The sequence below is a fragment of the Loxodonta africana genome, chromosome 21, assembly GCF_030014295.1.
Source record: "Loxodonta africana isolate mLoxAfr1 chromosome 21, mLoxAfr1.hap2, whole genome shotgun sequence".
NCBI classification, from domain to species: domain Eukaryota; kingdom Metazoa; phylum Chordata; class Mammalia; order Proboscidea; family Elephantidae; genus Loxodonta; species Loxodonta africana.
In genome coordinates this window covers 61,093,951-61,109,460 of record NC_087362.1, presented here as the reverse complement: position 1 = coordinate 61,109,460, position 15,510 = coordinate 61,093,951, and the positions used below count along the sequence as shown (strand labels likewise).

General features: G+C 45.3%; 1 protein-coding gene across 1 annotated transcript in view; it reads right to left on the bottom strand.

Annotated features, from left to right (window-relative positions):
* Nucleotides 1-8,533, bottom strand: part of LOC135228339 (putative inactive carboxylesterase 4) — a 28,770-nt gene extending 20,237 nt beyond the window's left edge. Inside the window, exons 1-3 of the mRNA XM_064273512.1 lie at nt 8,482-8,533; nt 4,656-4,863; nt 2,564-2,708 (exon numbers count right to left, since the gene is read on the bottom strand). Of these exons, the coding sequence (XP_064129582.1) occupies nt 2,564-2,708; nt 4,656-4,863; nt 8,482-8,533 (405 nt within the window). The remainder of the gene's footprint in view (nt 1-2,563; nt 2,709-4,655; nt 4,864-8,481) is intronic.
* Nucleotides 8,534-15,510: the final 6,977 nt, after the last annotated feature.

The window sequence follows — 15,510 nt, the reverse complement described above, 5'->3', positions numbered from 1 at the left end:
GATCCTGTGGCTCCAGAATCTGTGTCTGTAACTAGAGCCTTTCCTGCCTTCAGGTTCCCAGAGCCCCTGTTTCTCCCACACCTCTGGTCACTGCTCCCCTCCAGGGGTAGGGACTGAATTACAGCCATCTCTGAGTGAAGACTGAACGCCAGAGCTGGTCAGCAATAATTTGCTGAAGAAGTATACGTCTGCCCAGCCCAGATGGTAAGGTCCTTGAAGGTAGGGGCTGGATGGTAATGCTTTTATGTTCTTCCTTCCCCCTAACCCCCAAGCGGTAGTATGCATATGGAGGGCCAACCAACCAGTTGCTGTTGAGTCCACTCCAACTCATGGGGACCCTATGTGTATCAGAGGAGAACTGTGCCCCACAGGGTTTTTAATGGCTGGTTTTTTTTTTTTAAATAGAGCACCAGGCCCTTCCTCTGAGGCATCTCTGGGTGGACTCTAATTTCTAACCTTTGGTTAGCAGCCGAGCACGTTAATCACTTGCACCATTCAGAACTCCATAGGTTCATAATAAAGGAATGAATGGGTGAGCCTTTCCCCCCACCTCCTTGGGCCTTACAAAGCCCATGTGGAGTCAACTTCCAGACACAAGTTCACAGACACCCTCCCCCATACCTGAGACCATGACCGGGGTGCTTCTGGGAGAGTGGTTGGGTGCTAAGACTCCTCCCTTCTCCATCCCAGGGGTCACCTCCATGCCCAAAGTAGTCATTGTAATCTGGGCCCCCAGCAGCATCAGCCCCTCCACACTCCCGCCTGTGTCTGGCAGCGTGCCCCACCTCTGGGCCTCTGTTTATTTCAGAAATGCTGACTCACTGGCCCAACAGCCTGTGCCAAAAAGACTTAGCCAAGGAAATCAGTTACAAGAAAATCCCAGAAAGCAGGCCAAGGGCAAAGGAAAGCACTTTTTGGACTGTCCCATGCCCTACACCCCCAAACTCTCTTCTCTGTATGAGGCACTGAGAGTTGTTGGAGACAGGTGTTCACGGGCTGAGGAAAGGCCACACACATGCTCTATGTCCTAGTCTAGGTCAAAGAGCCTCCCCCTAAAAAAAAATACACGGTAAATCTTTATGGAAGCAGATTGCCACGTTTGTTACCCGTCGAGCGGTGGGTACGCTAGAACCACCTATTCCTTTTGTTAGTAGCTGAATGCTTAACCACTGCTCCACATGCACTGTTCTGAAAACCAGGAGACCCATGTTCTTGCCTGCCAACTCGCTGCATGACCTCCCTTCCCATCCCTGGACCTCAGTTTCCCTGTCTGTAAAGGAAGTGTTGGAATATTCACTTATCTCTAAGATTCCTTCCAGCTCTAGGTTTATCTGAAACGATGTCTGAGCTGCTCTGGGTATCAGATTCCTAATGCAGCAACCAAGAGTGATCAGTCTTGTCTGTCTATCAGCAGGCGAGAACTTGGAAAAATGACAATGTGCATGACAGTTGTACACCAAACTCCCCCAGATGCCCTGTGTCACCAGGAGGAAACTGAGATACTGGAAAACTTGTTGGGTTTCCCACGGTCACGCTCTCTGACCCTGTTGGGTAAAGAAACCTCAGTTGTTACGGAATCGACTCCCAAATCATGGTGACCCATGTGTGTCAGAGTAGAACTGTGTTCCATTGTTTTCTGTGGCTGATTTTTTACTACTATTATTTTTTTTTATTTTTATTGTGTTTTAAGCAAAAATTTACAAGTCAAGTGAGTTTCTCATACAAAAATTTATATATACCTTGCTATATACTCCTAATTGCTCTCGGCCTAATGAGACAACCCGCTCTTTCCCTCCACTCTCTGTTTCGTGTCCATTCCACCTGCTTCTGACCCCCTCTACCCTCTCATCTTCCCTCCATCTGTGGCTGATTTTTTCTGAAGTAGATTGCCAGGCCTTTCTCCCAAGGTGTTTCTAAGGGGATTCAAACCTCCAACCTTTCAGTTAGCAGCCAAGTTTGTTAACCATTTGTACCATTCAGGGACTCTGTAATCTGACCCTACAAATACCAGTAAATTTCCAGGAGTCCTTAAACTAGCCCAAGCCAGATCTGGCCCACCCCCCATGCACAGAAGGGCCAACTGTGAGCACTAATTGACCTCAACAGAGGACATAGCGACAGGAGGAAGGAATCAGAAGGACAATCATCACCCAGACCCTATTCTAAAGCAAGAGGTCTGACAAGAATCACATCACCTCCTGTTTCCTTACCACCTTCTAGAATTTTCCCTCCCCAGTACACCTGTGCGGCTGCCATCTTACTACCCAAATCACATATAAGCCCTGCTTCCCTGTCACTCAGGGAGCCAGATCTGAGGAATTGCCTCCTAGCTCCTTGCTCTGCGCATTGCAATAGAGATACATTCTCTTTCTCAAAGATGGGTGTTCGGATAATCGGCAAGTCTGAGCAAGCTGGACAAGGACCCACCTTCTGGGACCCCTGAAATAACAGCCTTGACCCCTGAGGCCCTCACCAAAGCTGCCTTCACCCCCTCCTTGTCTCTGCCAGAAAACCCTAGACAGCTAGATCTCACAAGCCATGACCAATGGTTACCACTACTCACTGGTAGTCTGCTTTTCCTCCTCAAGTCAGCGGGGGTGTAGATGTTTAGGTAGAGGCAGTCTTCAGAAAATTTGTGAGGAATGGTCTCATTTCTGTTGGTAATGAAGTCCCAGGTCATCTCTTCTGAAAATGCATCTTGGGAGCACCTGGGGACAGAGGGAAGAAAGAACTGCTGAGCTTCAACCAGGTCTAAGCGAGGCAGTGTCTCCAGGGGTTGGGACAGGACGTGGATTGAGAGGATTAAGCCTCTGCGTGGAGTCTTTACTATCAGACGCCAACACACTGGAAAGGTAAGGGGTTACCTGGAGGTGCAGGGGACCTAAGAGGGGCCGGAGGTGGGGAAGCTGGGACTCACTAAGGTATCCCACTCAGAATGTCATTTCTTGGAACTTAACCCTAAAGAAATGTTGATGGCTCTGCACAAAGGTTTAGCTACATGGTGTTCATCATAGTGTTATTTATATTATCAAAAAAAATTACAAAAAGCTTAGTACCCAAAATAGGAGACTGGATAAATAAATTATGGGTTAAGCACCCAAAGCAATGCAGCTATGAAATGTCAGATTATGATATTTAGTGGCATAGGACAATGTTCAGTATATACTTCTAAGTGAACAAAACAGGCAGCCAAACTATCTGTAGAGTATGATTCCATCTCAAAAGGAGAAAGTATAGTTATACAATAGGAAGGAAAATAAAACTAAAAAAAATTCTGAAATATTCACAGCCGTTCTCTATGGGTGGTAGCGTTGTGTATGATTTTAATGTTCTTACATCTGTGTTTTTTTAACTTTTCTGTAATGAATAATATTACATGTGTAATCGAGAAATGAAAACTGTGAGTAGTGTATTTAAAAAAAAAAGAAAAAAGGAAAGCAGCAAAAGTCTGGGCTTTGGAAGCCCCGAAAAATGTCTTGCTGTGGAGAATAAGGTCTGAATGGGTGGAGGCAGGTGCCCCAGGTCCCCAACGGGAGGCACAGGCCAGCCAGGAAAGCTTTGACCTTTTGCCCAGCTTGGCCAGGGGGATGGGGACCCATGAACCATTCTCTGCTCATGAAGGGTCAGCTGGACATACCTGGGAGGTGGTAACTCACCTAGTAGTCACACTCTCCTCACCTCCTCACCTGCCCACTCCCCAACCACGCCAGGCTTCAAGGCAGGAGAATAAATAGGGTTATTACTTCTGATCCCTTCTCCCAGTCAATTGTTTATTTTTCCCAAATCATTTATCATAATCTAACATATAACATAACCCTATGGGGCAATTCTGGAGCCCTGGTGGCACAATGGTTAAGAGCTCAGGCTGCAAACCAAAAGGTTGCTCTTCAAATTCACCAGCTGCTCCTTGGAAACCCTGTGGGGCAGTTCTACTCGGTCCTACAGGGTTGCTAAAAAAAAAAAAACCCTATGAGTGGAAAATGACTCGATGGCACCTAACAACAACAACAACAACTTGGAGTCAATTCTACTCTGTCATAGGTGCCCGGGTGGCACGGCAAGCAGTTTGCAATCAGCTGCTAACCTAATGGTTGGAGGTTCAGACCCACCCAGCCATTCCATGGAAAAAAGTCCTGGTGAGCTGCTTCCTTCAAAAGTATGGCCAAAAAGTCTACAGAAAATGTCAGCCCTGTAACACTGGGGGTCGACATGAGTTGGAGTCAACTCGGTGGCAATGGGTTTCTTTTTCGTTTTCTAAACATATTACATAATTTATTAAGTAATATACATATTTTTTCAGGGAAACCCTGGTAGTGTAGGGGTTAAGTGCTACGGCTGCTAACCAAGAGGTCAGCAGTTCAAATCCACTAGGTGCTCCTTTGAAACTCCATGGGGAAGTTCTACTCTGTCGTATAGGGTCGCTATGAGTCAGAATCGACTTGATGGCTGTGGGTTTGGTTTGGGTTTTATTTTTTTTATCTGTCTACCCCTGCTAGAATGCAAGTGCAATGAACAGAGAAGTTGTTGTTTTGTTCACTTAATGAATCCCAGAACAAATTAGAAGCCAGCCAGACGATTGCCTTGGCTCTTCTCTGCATCACTTGGAGGCCATCATCCCCACTGAAAGATGTCGAAGCCACATCCCAGCGGCTTACATTGGAGGGTAAGAGGTGGCATCCTTCACGAAGCTCCAGGACTCCGCAGGCTGTGGAGGAGCGAATCTCAGGGATCCAAGAGGGGGCTTGGCAAAGGGGATTCCCAGGAAAACAGCCACGGGCTGTGCAAATCCTTCTAAGCTGACAAACTTCCCCAGGACTTTGCCATGGACGGTGTCCACCACAGGTGGCGAGGATGGGTGCCCTGCTGGACATCGAGAGGACACGAAGACACATCAGAGATCAAAAAGAGCAACTCAAAAATGCTTTAGAAATACTTTATGGTGCTTTTATTGGCCTTTACCCCACTCTGTCCCTGGCTAAGTACCATCTTAAAGACCAGCAGCTCTGTTCCAAGTGTGGGACCCTGGTCCCTGGTTCCAGAGGAACAAAGCAGATCTGATTCAGAAATCATTGTAGTTGACTCTTCCGACCTCTCTAGGGCCTACCCGAGTGTGATGTTTGCTGTGGGTTTTTCATAAATACCTTTTATCATGTTGAGCAATTTCCCTTCTATTCCTACTTGACTGAGAAATCCATAGAGACAGAGTAGACTGGTGGTTGCCGGGGAGTGGGGAAGAAGACAGTGGGGAGCAACAGCTCACTGGTAAGGGGCGTTAGTTTGGAGTGATGGGAATGTGTGGGAACCAGATAGAGGCGGTGGCAGCACAGCACTGTGAATGCACTGAATGCCACGGGATTGTTACTTTAAGATGGTTAATGTTATGTTATGTGAATTTCACCTCAATAGATTATTAAAATAAACATAAATAAATGCAAAAAGGAGGCTGCTAGGATTGACTATGACATTTGGTTTCCTCTCTTAGAAGTCTCTGGAAGCATTTCACCCAGTAGATGCTGAGCTGCATGCTAGATGAGAGGATGAGCAAGAGGTGGCCCTGATTCTCAGCAGTTGTGAACCTTGCAGGAAAAGTGAGGCCCGGATATATCTGACCCTAATGTGGGAAGAACGTGGTCAGTGTCCTAGGAGAGGTACCAGTGAGGTGCTACAGGAGTTAGAAGTGGAGTGATGCCTTCTGGTTGGTGGCATTGTGAAGGAGGTGGCACTGGAGCTGGAACTGGCAGGAGGGGAGGATTTGAACCAGAGGAGATAGAAGAGGGCCTATAAACCATAAAGCAGACAGAATAGGCTGAGGCTCTGAGACAGCAAAGTGCAAGGTCTGCCCAGGGAAGGACGAGTGGCCTACTTGGGCCAGGTGGAATCTACGAGGGGTTGGTCACCCTGGAATGGGAGAGGTGCATGCCAGGGAGGGCCTCCAATGCCAGCCTAAGGGTTTGGGCTTCAGTCGGTGGAATAATGAGCAGCACAGGACAGTTCTGGAATAAGGGAAAGTGGCCCGGCAGCTGGAAGAAGATTCTTCTGGTGGCTCTGAGCCGGTGCACCCGGCAGGGAGAGAGTCTGGGGGTCAGATTCTTGTCTGTTCCAACTCCATCCTTGTAGAACAGACAAGTCTTCCCTCTTGAGCTAATATTCACCTCCCTGCAGCTTCCACCATCAGTCCTGGTTCTACCTGCTCTGGGATTGCACTGAACTAATGTATCTGCTTTTCAGGCACTTAGCCATGCCCATCCCTCGAACCTTCTCTTTTACAGCCCCAGTAGCCTTCATGTGTTTAAACATTCCTCATAGGAACTTATTTCTAGCCTCCTGTCCTCCCATTTGCTTCCCTTTGTGTACAGACAAAATGTCAACATCTCCTGAAAGCACGGGCCCAGAACAGAAAAGAATAACATAGATATGGCCTTATGGAAGAATATCTAATGGTATGGGACACTCCACGCAAATGTAGGTTACAAAGCAGTATCCATGTCGGATACTGTTAACAGTCAGTCCCATAGTGTGGACATTCAGATTGCTTTCTTTTGTTGTTGTTGCTAATTTGTTACAAATGACAGTGAGATGGACTCTCTTGAGTGTACATATATCGAAATGCCAATGGGTGATGTCATTACATGTGACATTTTTTGTGTGTGTGTGCTTTTCAAGTTTTCTGCACTGAGCATGGATTCCTTTTTATAATTAGAAGGAAAAATATGAAGAAATACTGTTAATGTATATAAGGAATTTTGAAGATGGTATTGATAGGACCTGGCACCTGACCAGATGTAGGGGACATGGAAGGGAAAGGAAGAAGACCAAGAGGCTAGCTTGTGGTCCTGGGTTTTGTTTCAGACTCATTTCGCTGAGGTTCAGCCAGATAACCAGGTGAGAAAGGTGCCACAGGAAGTGAGCACTTCAAAACTTGAATGGGGCAGGGTGAGGCCATGGGTGCGTGAGGCTTCACTGAGGAGGCCGGTGTGAGAGGAAAGAGAGAGAGCTAAAGATAAGGAACAGGGGACAGCTACAGCTGAGCCTGAGAAACTCCCTCAGAGGGGTGGTAGGGGTCACAGTGGGGTGGTGGGGAGACAGCATCATGGCAGCCAACGGGGAAAGAGGAAGAGGGGCTGGCCAAGTGAAGAGAGTGCTTCAAAGATGTTAAGGAGAAGAAATTGAGAAGAATGCACTAGGCTTGGCCTTTATTAGCTCAATGATAACCTTCAATCATGAACAGGAGTCAGATTTCCCAGGTTTAGAAAGTGGGTGAATGGAATGGGGGCATAAACAATAATGATAATAACAGTGGTTGCCACTTACGTGATGACTCCAGCTCGTTTAAATTAAGCCTCAAAATAGCCCTGCTAGGTAGGTGTTAATACACCCATTTTACAAAGAAGTAAACTGAGGATGTGAAAGCAGCCAGTGTGGACTTTGTAAAGATGGAGACGGGATGCGGTAACCAGCATAAGAAAATGTATCACACTCCAAATTCAGTTCCTTTCTCACTGTGCCCTCACACTCAGTCCCAGCCTCTCAGTGTCGCAGCCACCAACTCTTTTTGCTCCAGAAAGAAGACAGAATCCAGGTGGGATCTGGGCTGTCAGCATATTAACAGGGGGAGTGCTGGGAGTGCTGGCCTGGTTTCCAAAGCCAGTGATGCATCCCAGGGCATGATTGTCTGGTTGACCTTGGGCAAGTACTTTCCCTCTCTGCACCTCAGTTTCTCCTTCTCTAAAATGGCACAGATGCATTCTGAGGTCCCTGGCTGTACCCTTTTATGTATCGACTCCTTTTTCATGCTTCCTCTATATCAGGAGGAGCCCTGGTGGCACAGTGGTTAAGAGCTTGGCAGTTCGAGTCCACCAGCCACTCCTTGGAAACTGTGTGGTGCAGTTCTACTCTGGAGCAGTTCTACTCTGTCTTAGAGGGTTGCTATGAGTGGGAATCAACTCCATGGCAAAGGGTTTGCATTTGGTTTATGGTTTTCTGTATTTTACACTATCTTAAGTGCTTTGGAAATGATAACCTATTTCATCCTCACAACAGCCCAGTGAGGCAGTTACTATTATCATTCCCATTTCAGAGATGGAAAAACAGAGGCACGGAAAAGTTAAGGAGAGCACACAGCTAGTAAGTGCTGAGCTGGATTCAAACCCAAGCACTCTGGCTTTAGAGTTCATGCTTTTAATTCTCTGCTAAGCCATTTCCCGTGACTTGGCCATATCTTGACTAATAAAAGACCTCATCTGTGAGGCATGAGGTGAGCTCTTTGCTGCCCTGCAGGTAGGGCGGTCGGTGCCCAGTGTTTATCCCCTCTTGCACCACCTCGAGGACCCAGGTTGGGCTGGCCGGTTTCTCCAATTGGTAAGGCACGCCCTGTTAACTGAATGAGACTTCTACTTTGCCCTGAATACAACTCCGTCCAATTCTCCCAAAACAAGGATTTCCAGTTGTGTCCCCCAATATTTGTATTTCAAAATGACTCACCCCGAACCATGGCAGCGGCGAGAGAGGCCAGGACCAGAGCCAAGAACCGCATCGTGGAAGGGTTACTGTATCTGCAGCCAGCGAGGTCTCCGCGCGGTGCAAGGTGCTTCGCAGGTCGAGGTGCTTCACCGGTCCCTCCCCAGTGCCCAAGCTCCTGGCCAGGACCCTGGTTAGCCTTAACAGAAGATATCTTGAAAAGCTATCCCTCTTGTAAGAATCGCTGGGGCGGGGCGGGGGGGGAGGGGATAAGCCACGCCCACCCGGAATATGACCTCTTATCTAAGCAGCCTGAACAAACTCTCTAATTCCCAAAGTTACAAACTTATTAAACAACTTGTTACATAAGGGTTGCCACTTTTGCTGGACCTTGATCTCAGTGCCCTGTGAATTTCCCTAAGGCAAGCAGGCAGAAGCCCAGGAGCAAGATGAAGCTTTGATCTTGGAAACTCAAAACAAACTTTAAAATTGTTAGAGAAACTCCCATCCCCAGAACTGCTGGGTAATTTAGGACAAATCTCTTAGCTTCCCTGGGCTTAAATTTCCTAGATTTCTAGGCTCTTAAATCTGGAAGGCATCTTAAATTTCATCCAGTCCCCCATGTGATGCCTCCATTAACTTCGCAACATTTTTGCCAGCTGACCCAGCCTGCTGTTACACACTCCTGAGACAGAGAGCTCCATGCCACTCAAGGCAGTGGTCTTTGATCGGACTATTCTTACAGCGAAGGATATCCATCTCCCCCTTGTGCCTGGCTGTAGTCATCCATCCATACTTTATTCATTCATTCCTCAAACATTTACTGCATGCCTGGCACTTTGCTAGGTGCTATGGATATGAAGATGAATTCAAAACACATCCCATTTTTTCCAGGTGTTCACCGTGTAGTGTACAACACAGACGTGGGGGAGAAATTACAGCCAATATGAAAGCATCAAAATAGGTGGATACAGAGTGCTGGTATACCTGGGTACACCTGACTAACATGCTGGGGACACAAGAAAGATGCTCGAAGCCTCTTTCATAGAACCATTAAATGTCCCCAAATAGGGATTAGTTAAATGCACTGTGGTACAGTTGGGAAATATGGCCTTGGTGATAAAAATGATGCTGGAGATTGAATGATAGAATTTGGCAAGACCAACGACTTCTTCTTTGTAGATACCTTTTTTCAACAACATAAATGGTGAATGTACACGTGGATTGGAAAGCCTGGTGGTGAAATGGTTAAGAGCTTGGCTGCTAACCAAAAGGATGGCAGTTCAAATCAACCAGGGGCTCCTTGGGAACCCTATGGGGCACTTCTACTCTGTCCTATAGTGTCGGTATAAGTTGGAGTCGAGTGGACACCAATGGGTTTACAAGTTTTTGTACGTGTGGACCTCGCCAGATGGAATACACAGGAATCAAATCAACTACATGTGTAGAAAGAGGTGATGGAAAAGCTCAATATCATCAGTCAGAACAAGGCCAGGGGCCGACTGTGGAACAGACCATTAATTGCTCATATGTAAGTTTAAGTTGAAGCTGAAGAATATTAGAACAAATCCAAGAAAGCCAAAGAATGACCTTGAGTATATCCCACCTGAATTTAGAGACCATCTTAAGAATAGATTTGACTCATTGAACACTAATGACTGAGGACCAGATGAGTTGTGGCATGACATCAAGGACATCATACATCATACATGAAGAAAGCAGGAGGTCATTACAAAGACAGGAAAAAACAAAACAGATGTCAGAAGAGACTCTGAAACTTGCTCTTTAATGGAAGAAATGATGAAGTAAAAGAGCTGAACAGAATATTTCAAAGGATGGCTCAAGAAGACACAGTAAAGTATTATAATGAAATGTGCAAAGATCTGTAGATAGAAAAGCAAAAGAAAAGAACATGCTTGGCATTTGTCAAGTTCAAAGAAATGATGGAAAAATTCAAGCCTCGTGTTACAATATTGAAGGGATTATATGGGGCAAATATTAAATGACACAGGAAGCATCAAAAAAAGGTGGAAAGAAAACACAGAGTCACTATACAAAAATGAATTAATCGACGTTCAACCATTTCAAGAGTAACATATGGTCAGGAACTGATGGTACCAAACGAAGAGGCCCAAGCTGCACTGAAGGCATTGGTGGAAAACAAGGCCCCAGGAATTGATGGAATACCAGCTGAGATGTTCCAACAAAAGGATGCAGCCCTGGAAGTGTTCACTTGTCTATGCCAAGAAATTTGGAAGACAGCTACCTGGCCAGCTGGCTGGAAGAGATCCATATTTATTCCTCTTCCAAAGAAAGGTGATCCAACAGAATGCGTAAATTATCAACCAATATTATTAATATCACACATAGGTAAAATTTTACTGAAGATCATTCAAAAGTGGTTGCAGCTGTACATTGACAGGAACTGCTAGAAATTCAAGCTGGATTCAGAGGAGGACATGGAGGGAGGGACATCATTGCTCATGTCAGATGGATCCTGGCTGAAAGCAGCAAATAACAGAGAGATGTTTATTTGTGTTTTCTTGACTATACAAATGCATTCAATTGTGTGGATCATAACAAAGGATGGGTAACTTTGCACGGAATGGGAATTCCAGGAGACTTAAACGTGCTCATGAGAAACCCGTACGTAGATCAAGAGACAGTCATGAGGAAGACCCTCGGTGAGACGGATTAACACAGTGGCTGTAACGATGGGCTCAAGCATGACAATGAATGTGAAGACGGTGCAGGACCAGCAGTGTTTCCTTCTGTTGTACACAGGATCACTATGAGTCAGCACCTTACAACAACAACAACACCACAGCTGGCCAACAAGTAGTATGCACTTACTCAGACTAGTGATGTAGAGCTCAACTCATTGACAGAGACAGACGGTTATGTTCTATTGTGAAGGGGAAAAACATTGTAAAACAGTTCTGGCAGCTTTGGAAAACAATTCAGTGGTTTCTCAGAAAGTTAAACAGATTTACTATCTATAAGTCTGCAATTCCACTCCTAGGTGTGCACCCAAGAGAATCGTAAACATCGTTTCACACAACTTCACATGAGCGTCCAGAGCAGCATTACACATATAGCCAAAAGGTGGAACAACCCAAATGTCCACAAACAGAAGAATGGATAAGGCAAATGTGGTCTCTCCAGACCATGGAATATTATTCAGCCATCAAGAGAAATGAAATTCAGATGCGTGCTATGACACGGGTGAACCTTGAAAACATTATGCTGTGAGAGAAGCCAGCCACAAAAGGCCACATATTATCTAATTCCATTTATACGAAATGTTCAAAATATGCAAATCCATGGAGGCGGAAAGTAGATTAGAGGTTGTTAGGGAGTTTAAAGAGGCAAGGAGGAAATAACTGCTATTGGGTTTGGGGTGTCTTTTTAGGGTGATGTAAACGCCCTGGAATTAGTAGTGATGGTTGTATAACTTTGTGAATATACCTAAACCCACCAAACTGTACACTTTAAAAGGGTGGATTTTAGGCATGTGAATTATATTTCAATTAACTAAAGAAAATTTTCGTAAAAAATATATATATCTTTATTTGAAAAGGAAAAATTCTGGAATTTATGACCCAGGGACTCCTGGTCAGAAAAAGCACCCTAATAAAGACTGGCATTCTTGGGTGGTACAAACAGTTAATATCCTCAGTTGCTAACTGAAAAGATGGCACTTGAGTCCAAGCTGAGGCACCTTAGAAGAAAGGCCTGGCAATCTACTTCCAAAAAATCAGCCATTGAAAACCGTGTGCAGCGCAGTTCTACTCTGCCACACATGAGCTCATCATGAATAGGAGTCAATTCTATGGCAACTGTTTTTTTCCCAGTAAAGAGCACCCCAACTCTGTCCACAGGGGATAGTCTGAGTGGTCCTCCGAAAGAGATAGGCCATTTTCGATCACTTAGCACACCATTCACACACAGACAGACAGACAGACAGACACAGACAGACAGACAGACAGACAGACACACATACACACGCATGCACACTGAGCTGTTAAGGCATGACCTTTTGCCCTATCCATCTTATCTTTGCAACCTGGGAAACAGCCTGGCTCTCAGCCTATGAAGACGGTAGAATGCTGGCCCAGCAAAATATACAAGGTGGGGCTGAATTACTCTCCCAATCCCACGGTGTTCAAGTCCATGCCTGCTGGTGACACCAATCAATACTGCAAACACAGGCAGCTTCTCCCAGCTTTGCCTGATGCCTGGCGGAGCCTCTAAAGCTCATTCCTGCTCATGATGACGTTGCAGAAATGATGGGTGAGGCTGGAGAACACCAAGCCTCAAGCCAGACCTCAGTGTCTCTTGTTGGGCGAAATTTCTCTGTGTTATTTTAGCTGGAAGCCAGACATCTTTTCTTGTTTAAATGGCAGTTGATTAGTATTATTGTTTGTTCCTTGGGGAAACTCTTATGTTGTCCCATGTGGACCTATACAGTCTGGAAGGTAAAATTCTAGGAAATTGCCTCAACTCCTAAGCAGGGGGCAGGACTTGAGAGAGAAAACACCTCTAAGAGCTCCATATTATCCCCCCAAAGCCTTTCCATCTTCATCAATTTACTGAACAGACACATGGAGAGCACATTCTAGAACAGCACTGGGCAAGTAGGAGCCCATGTTGTTCACTCCACCTTGCCTCTTATTATTCTGCTGCAGCCTTTATGGTGGAGAACACTGCTCTGGGAGAGCAGAGGTCTGGGAACCCACTGGGTGACATCCGGTTTGCCTTTCTGGAAAGAGAGGAGTGATTGGCAGGGGCTGGCTATAGATGGGATGATCTCTGGTGCACCAAGCCCCCTGGCCCCATACTCTCTGAATCTAGAATTCTGTGATGTTTTCCAGTGTAGCTTCAACATCTGCTGTGTTTCTGAAACCTCAGCTATTCTCCTATCAATGTCACTTTTCCTTTTTTTTTGCCATGTTAGCATACCATCTGTATTAGCAGTTTTCTTTAAATGGATTAACTCTTTTTTACTTTAATATTCTCACTCAAAAGGAAATCTGACATCATTCCCTAAATGGGAGATGTGGATAACTTGACATAAATTAATGCTATGCATGAGGAATGTGTCACTAATTTTTTCTTTAACTCCTCTTTATGTATTTATTTACTGTGCTTTAGGTGAAAGTTTACAGCTCAAGTTAATTTCTCGTACAAAAATTTATAAACATACGGTTATGCGACAGTAGTTGCAATTCCTCCAATGGAACAGCACACCTCCCCTTTCCACCCCGAGTTTTCTGTGTTCATTCAACCAGTTCCTGTCTCTTCCTACCTCCTCATCCTGCCTCAGGACAGAAGCCACCCATCTGGTCTCCTGTACCTGACTGAACTAAGAAGCACACTCCCTAAGTGTATGGTTTTGTGTTTTATAGTCCTGTCTAATCTTTGTCTGAAGAGTGGGCTTCAGGAATGGTTTCATTTCTGGGTTAACCGAGCATCGGGGACCATAGTTTCAGAGATTCCTCCAGTCTCTGTGAAACCATTAAGTCTGATCTTTTTACTTGAATTTGAGTTTCCCTTCACACTTTTCTCCTGCTCTGTTTGGGACTCTGTTTTGGTCCCTGTCAGGGCGGTTATTGGTGGTAGCAGGGCACCATCTGGTCCTTCTGGTCTCAGGCTGGTGGAATCTCTGATTTACGTGATCTCTTGGGCTAATAGTTCTCTTATGTCTTTGGTTTTCTTCATTCTCCTTTGCTCCAAGTGGGATGGGACGATTTGATGCATCTTAGATGGCCATTTGCAAGCTTTTAAGACTCCAGACGCCACTCACCAAAATGGAATGTGGAACATTTTCTTAATAAAGTTTGTTATGCCAATTGACCTAGATGTGCCCTGAAACCATGGTCCCCAGACTCCAGGCCCAGCTACTCTGCTCTTCGAAGTGTTTGGATGTGTCCAGGAAACCGCTTAGCTTTTGCTCTGTGGTGTCCTTCTCTTCACCGAAGTTGATCTTTGCCTACTGTCTTGTTAGTGAATTCTCCTCCCCTTCCCTCCCCACCCTTGTAACCATCAAATAATTCTTTTCTCTGTGTTTAAAAGTTTTCTTGTGTTCTTATGATAGTGCTCGCATACAATATTTGTCCTTTTGTAACTGTCTAATTTCACTCAGCACAATGCCCTCCAGACTCATCCATGCTGTGAGATGTTTCGAGGATTCATCGTTGCTCTTTATCGTTGTATGGTATTCCATTTTGTGTATGTACCATAACTTGTTTATCCATTCATTCGTCGATGGGCAGCTAGGTTGTTCCTGTCTTTTTGCTGTTGTGAACAATGTTGCAGTGAATGTGGGTGTGCATATGTCTATTGGTGTGACAGCTCTTATTTCTCTGGGGGTATATTCTAGGGATTCCTGGATAGTATGATATTTCTATTTCTAGCTTTTTAAAAAAAGCTTTTTAAGGAAGTGCCAAATCATTTTCCAAAGAGGTTGTACCATTTTGCATTCCCACCAGGAGTGCATAAGTGTTCCAATCTCTCCACAACCTCTCCAACATTTATTGTTTTGTGTTTTGGATTAGTGCCAGCCTTGTTGGGTTGAGATGTTATCCCATTGTAGTTTTTTTTTTTAATAATTTTTATTGAGCTCTAAGTAAACGTTTACAAATCAAGTCAGTCTGTCACATATAAGCTTATATATACCTTACTCCATACTCCCACTTACTCTCCCCCTAATGAGTCAGCCCTACCAGTCTCTCCTTTTGTGAGAATTTTGTCAGTTTTTAACCCTCTCTACCCTCCTATCTCCCCTCCAGACAAGAGATGCCAACACAGTCTCAAGTGTCCACCTGATACAAGTAGTTCACTCTTCATCAGCATCTCTCTCCAACCCATTGTTCAGTCCCTTCCATGTCTGATGATTTGTCTTTGGGAATGGTTCCTGTCCTGGGCCAACAGAAGGTTTGGGGACCATGACGGCCGGGATTCCTCTAGCCTCAGTCAGACCACTAAGTCTGGTCTTTTTATGAGAATTTGGGGTCTCCATCCCACTGATCTCCTGCTCCCTCGGGGGTTCTC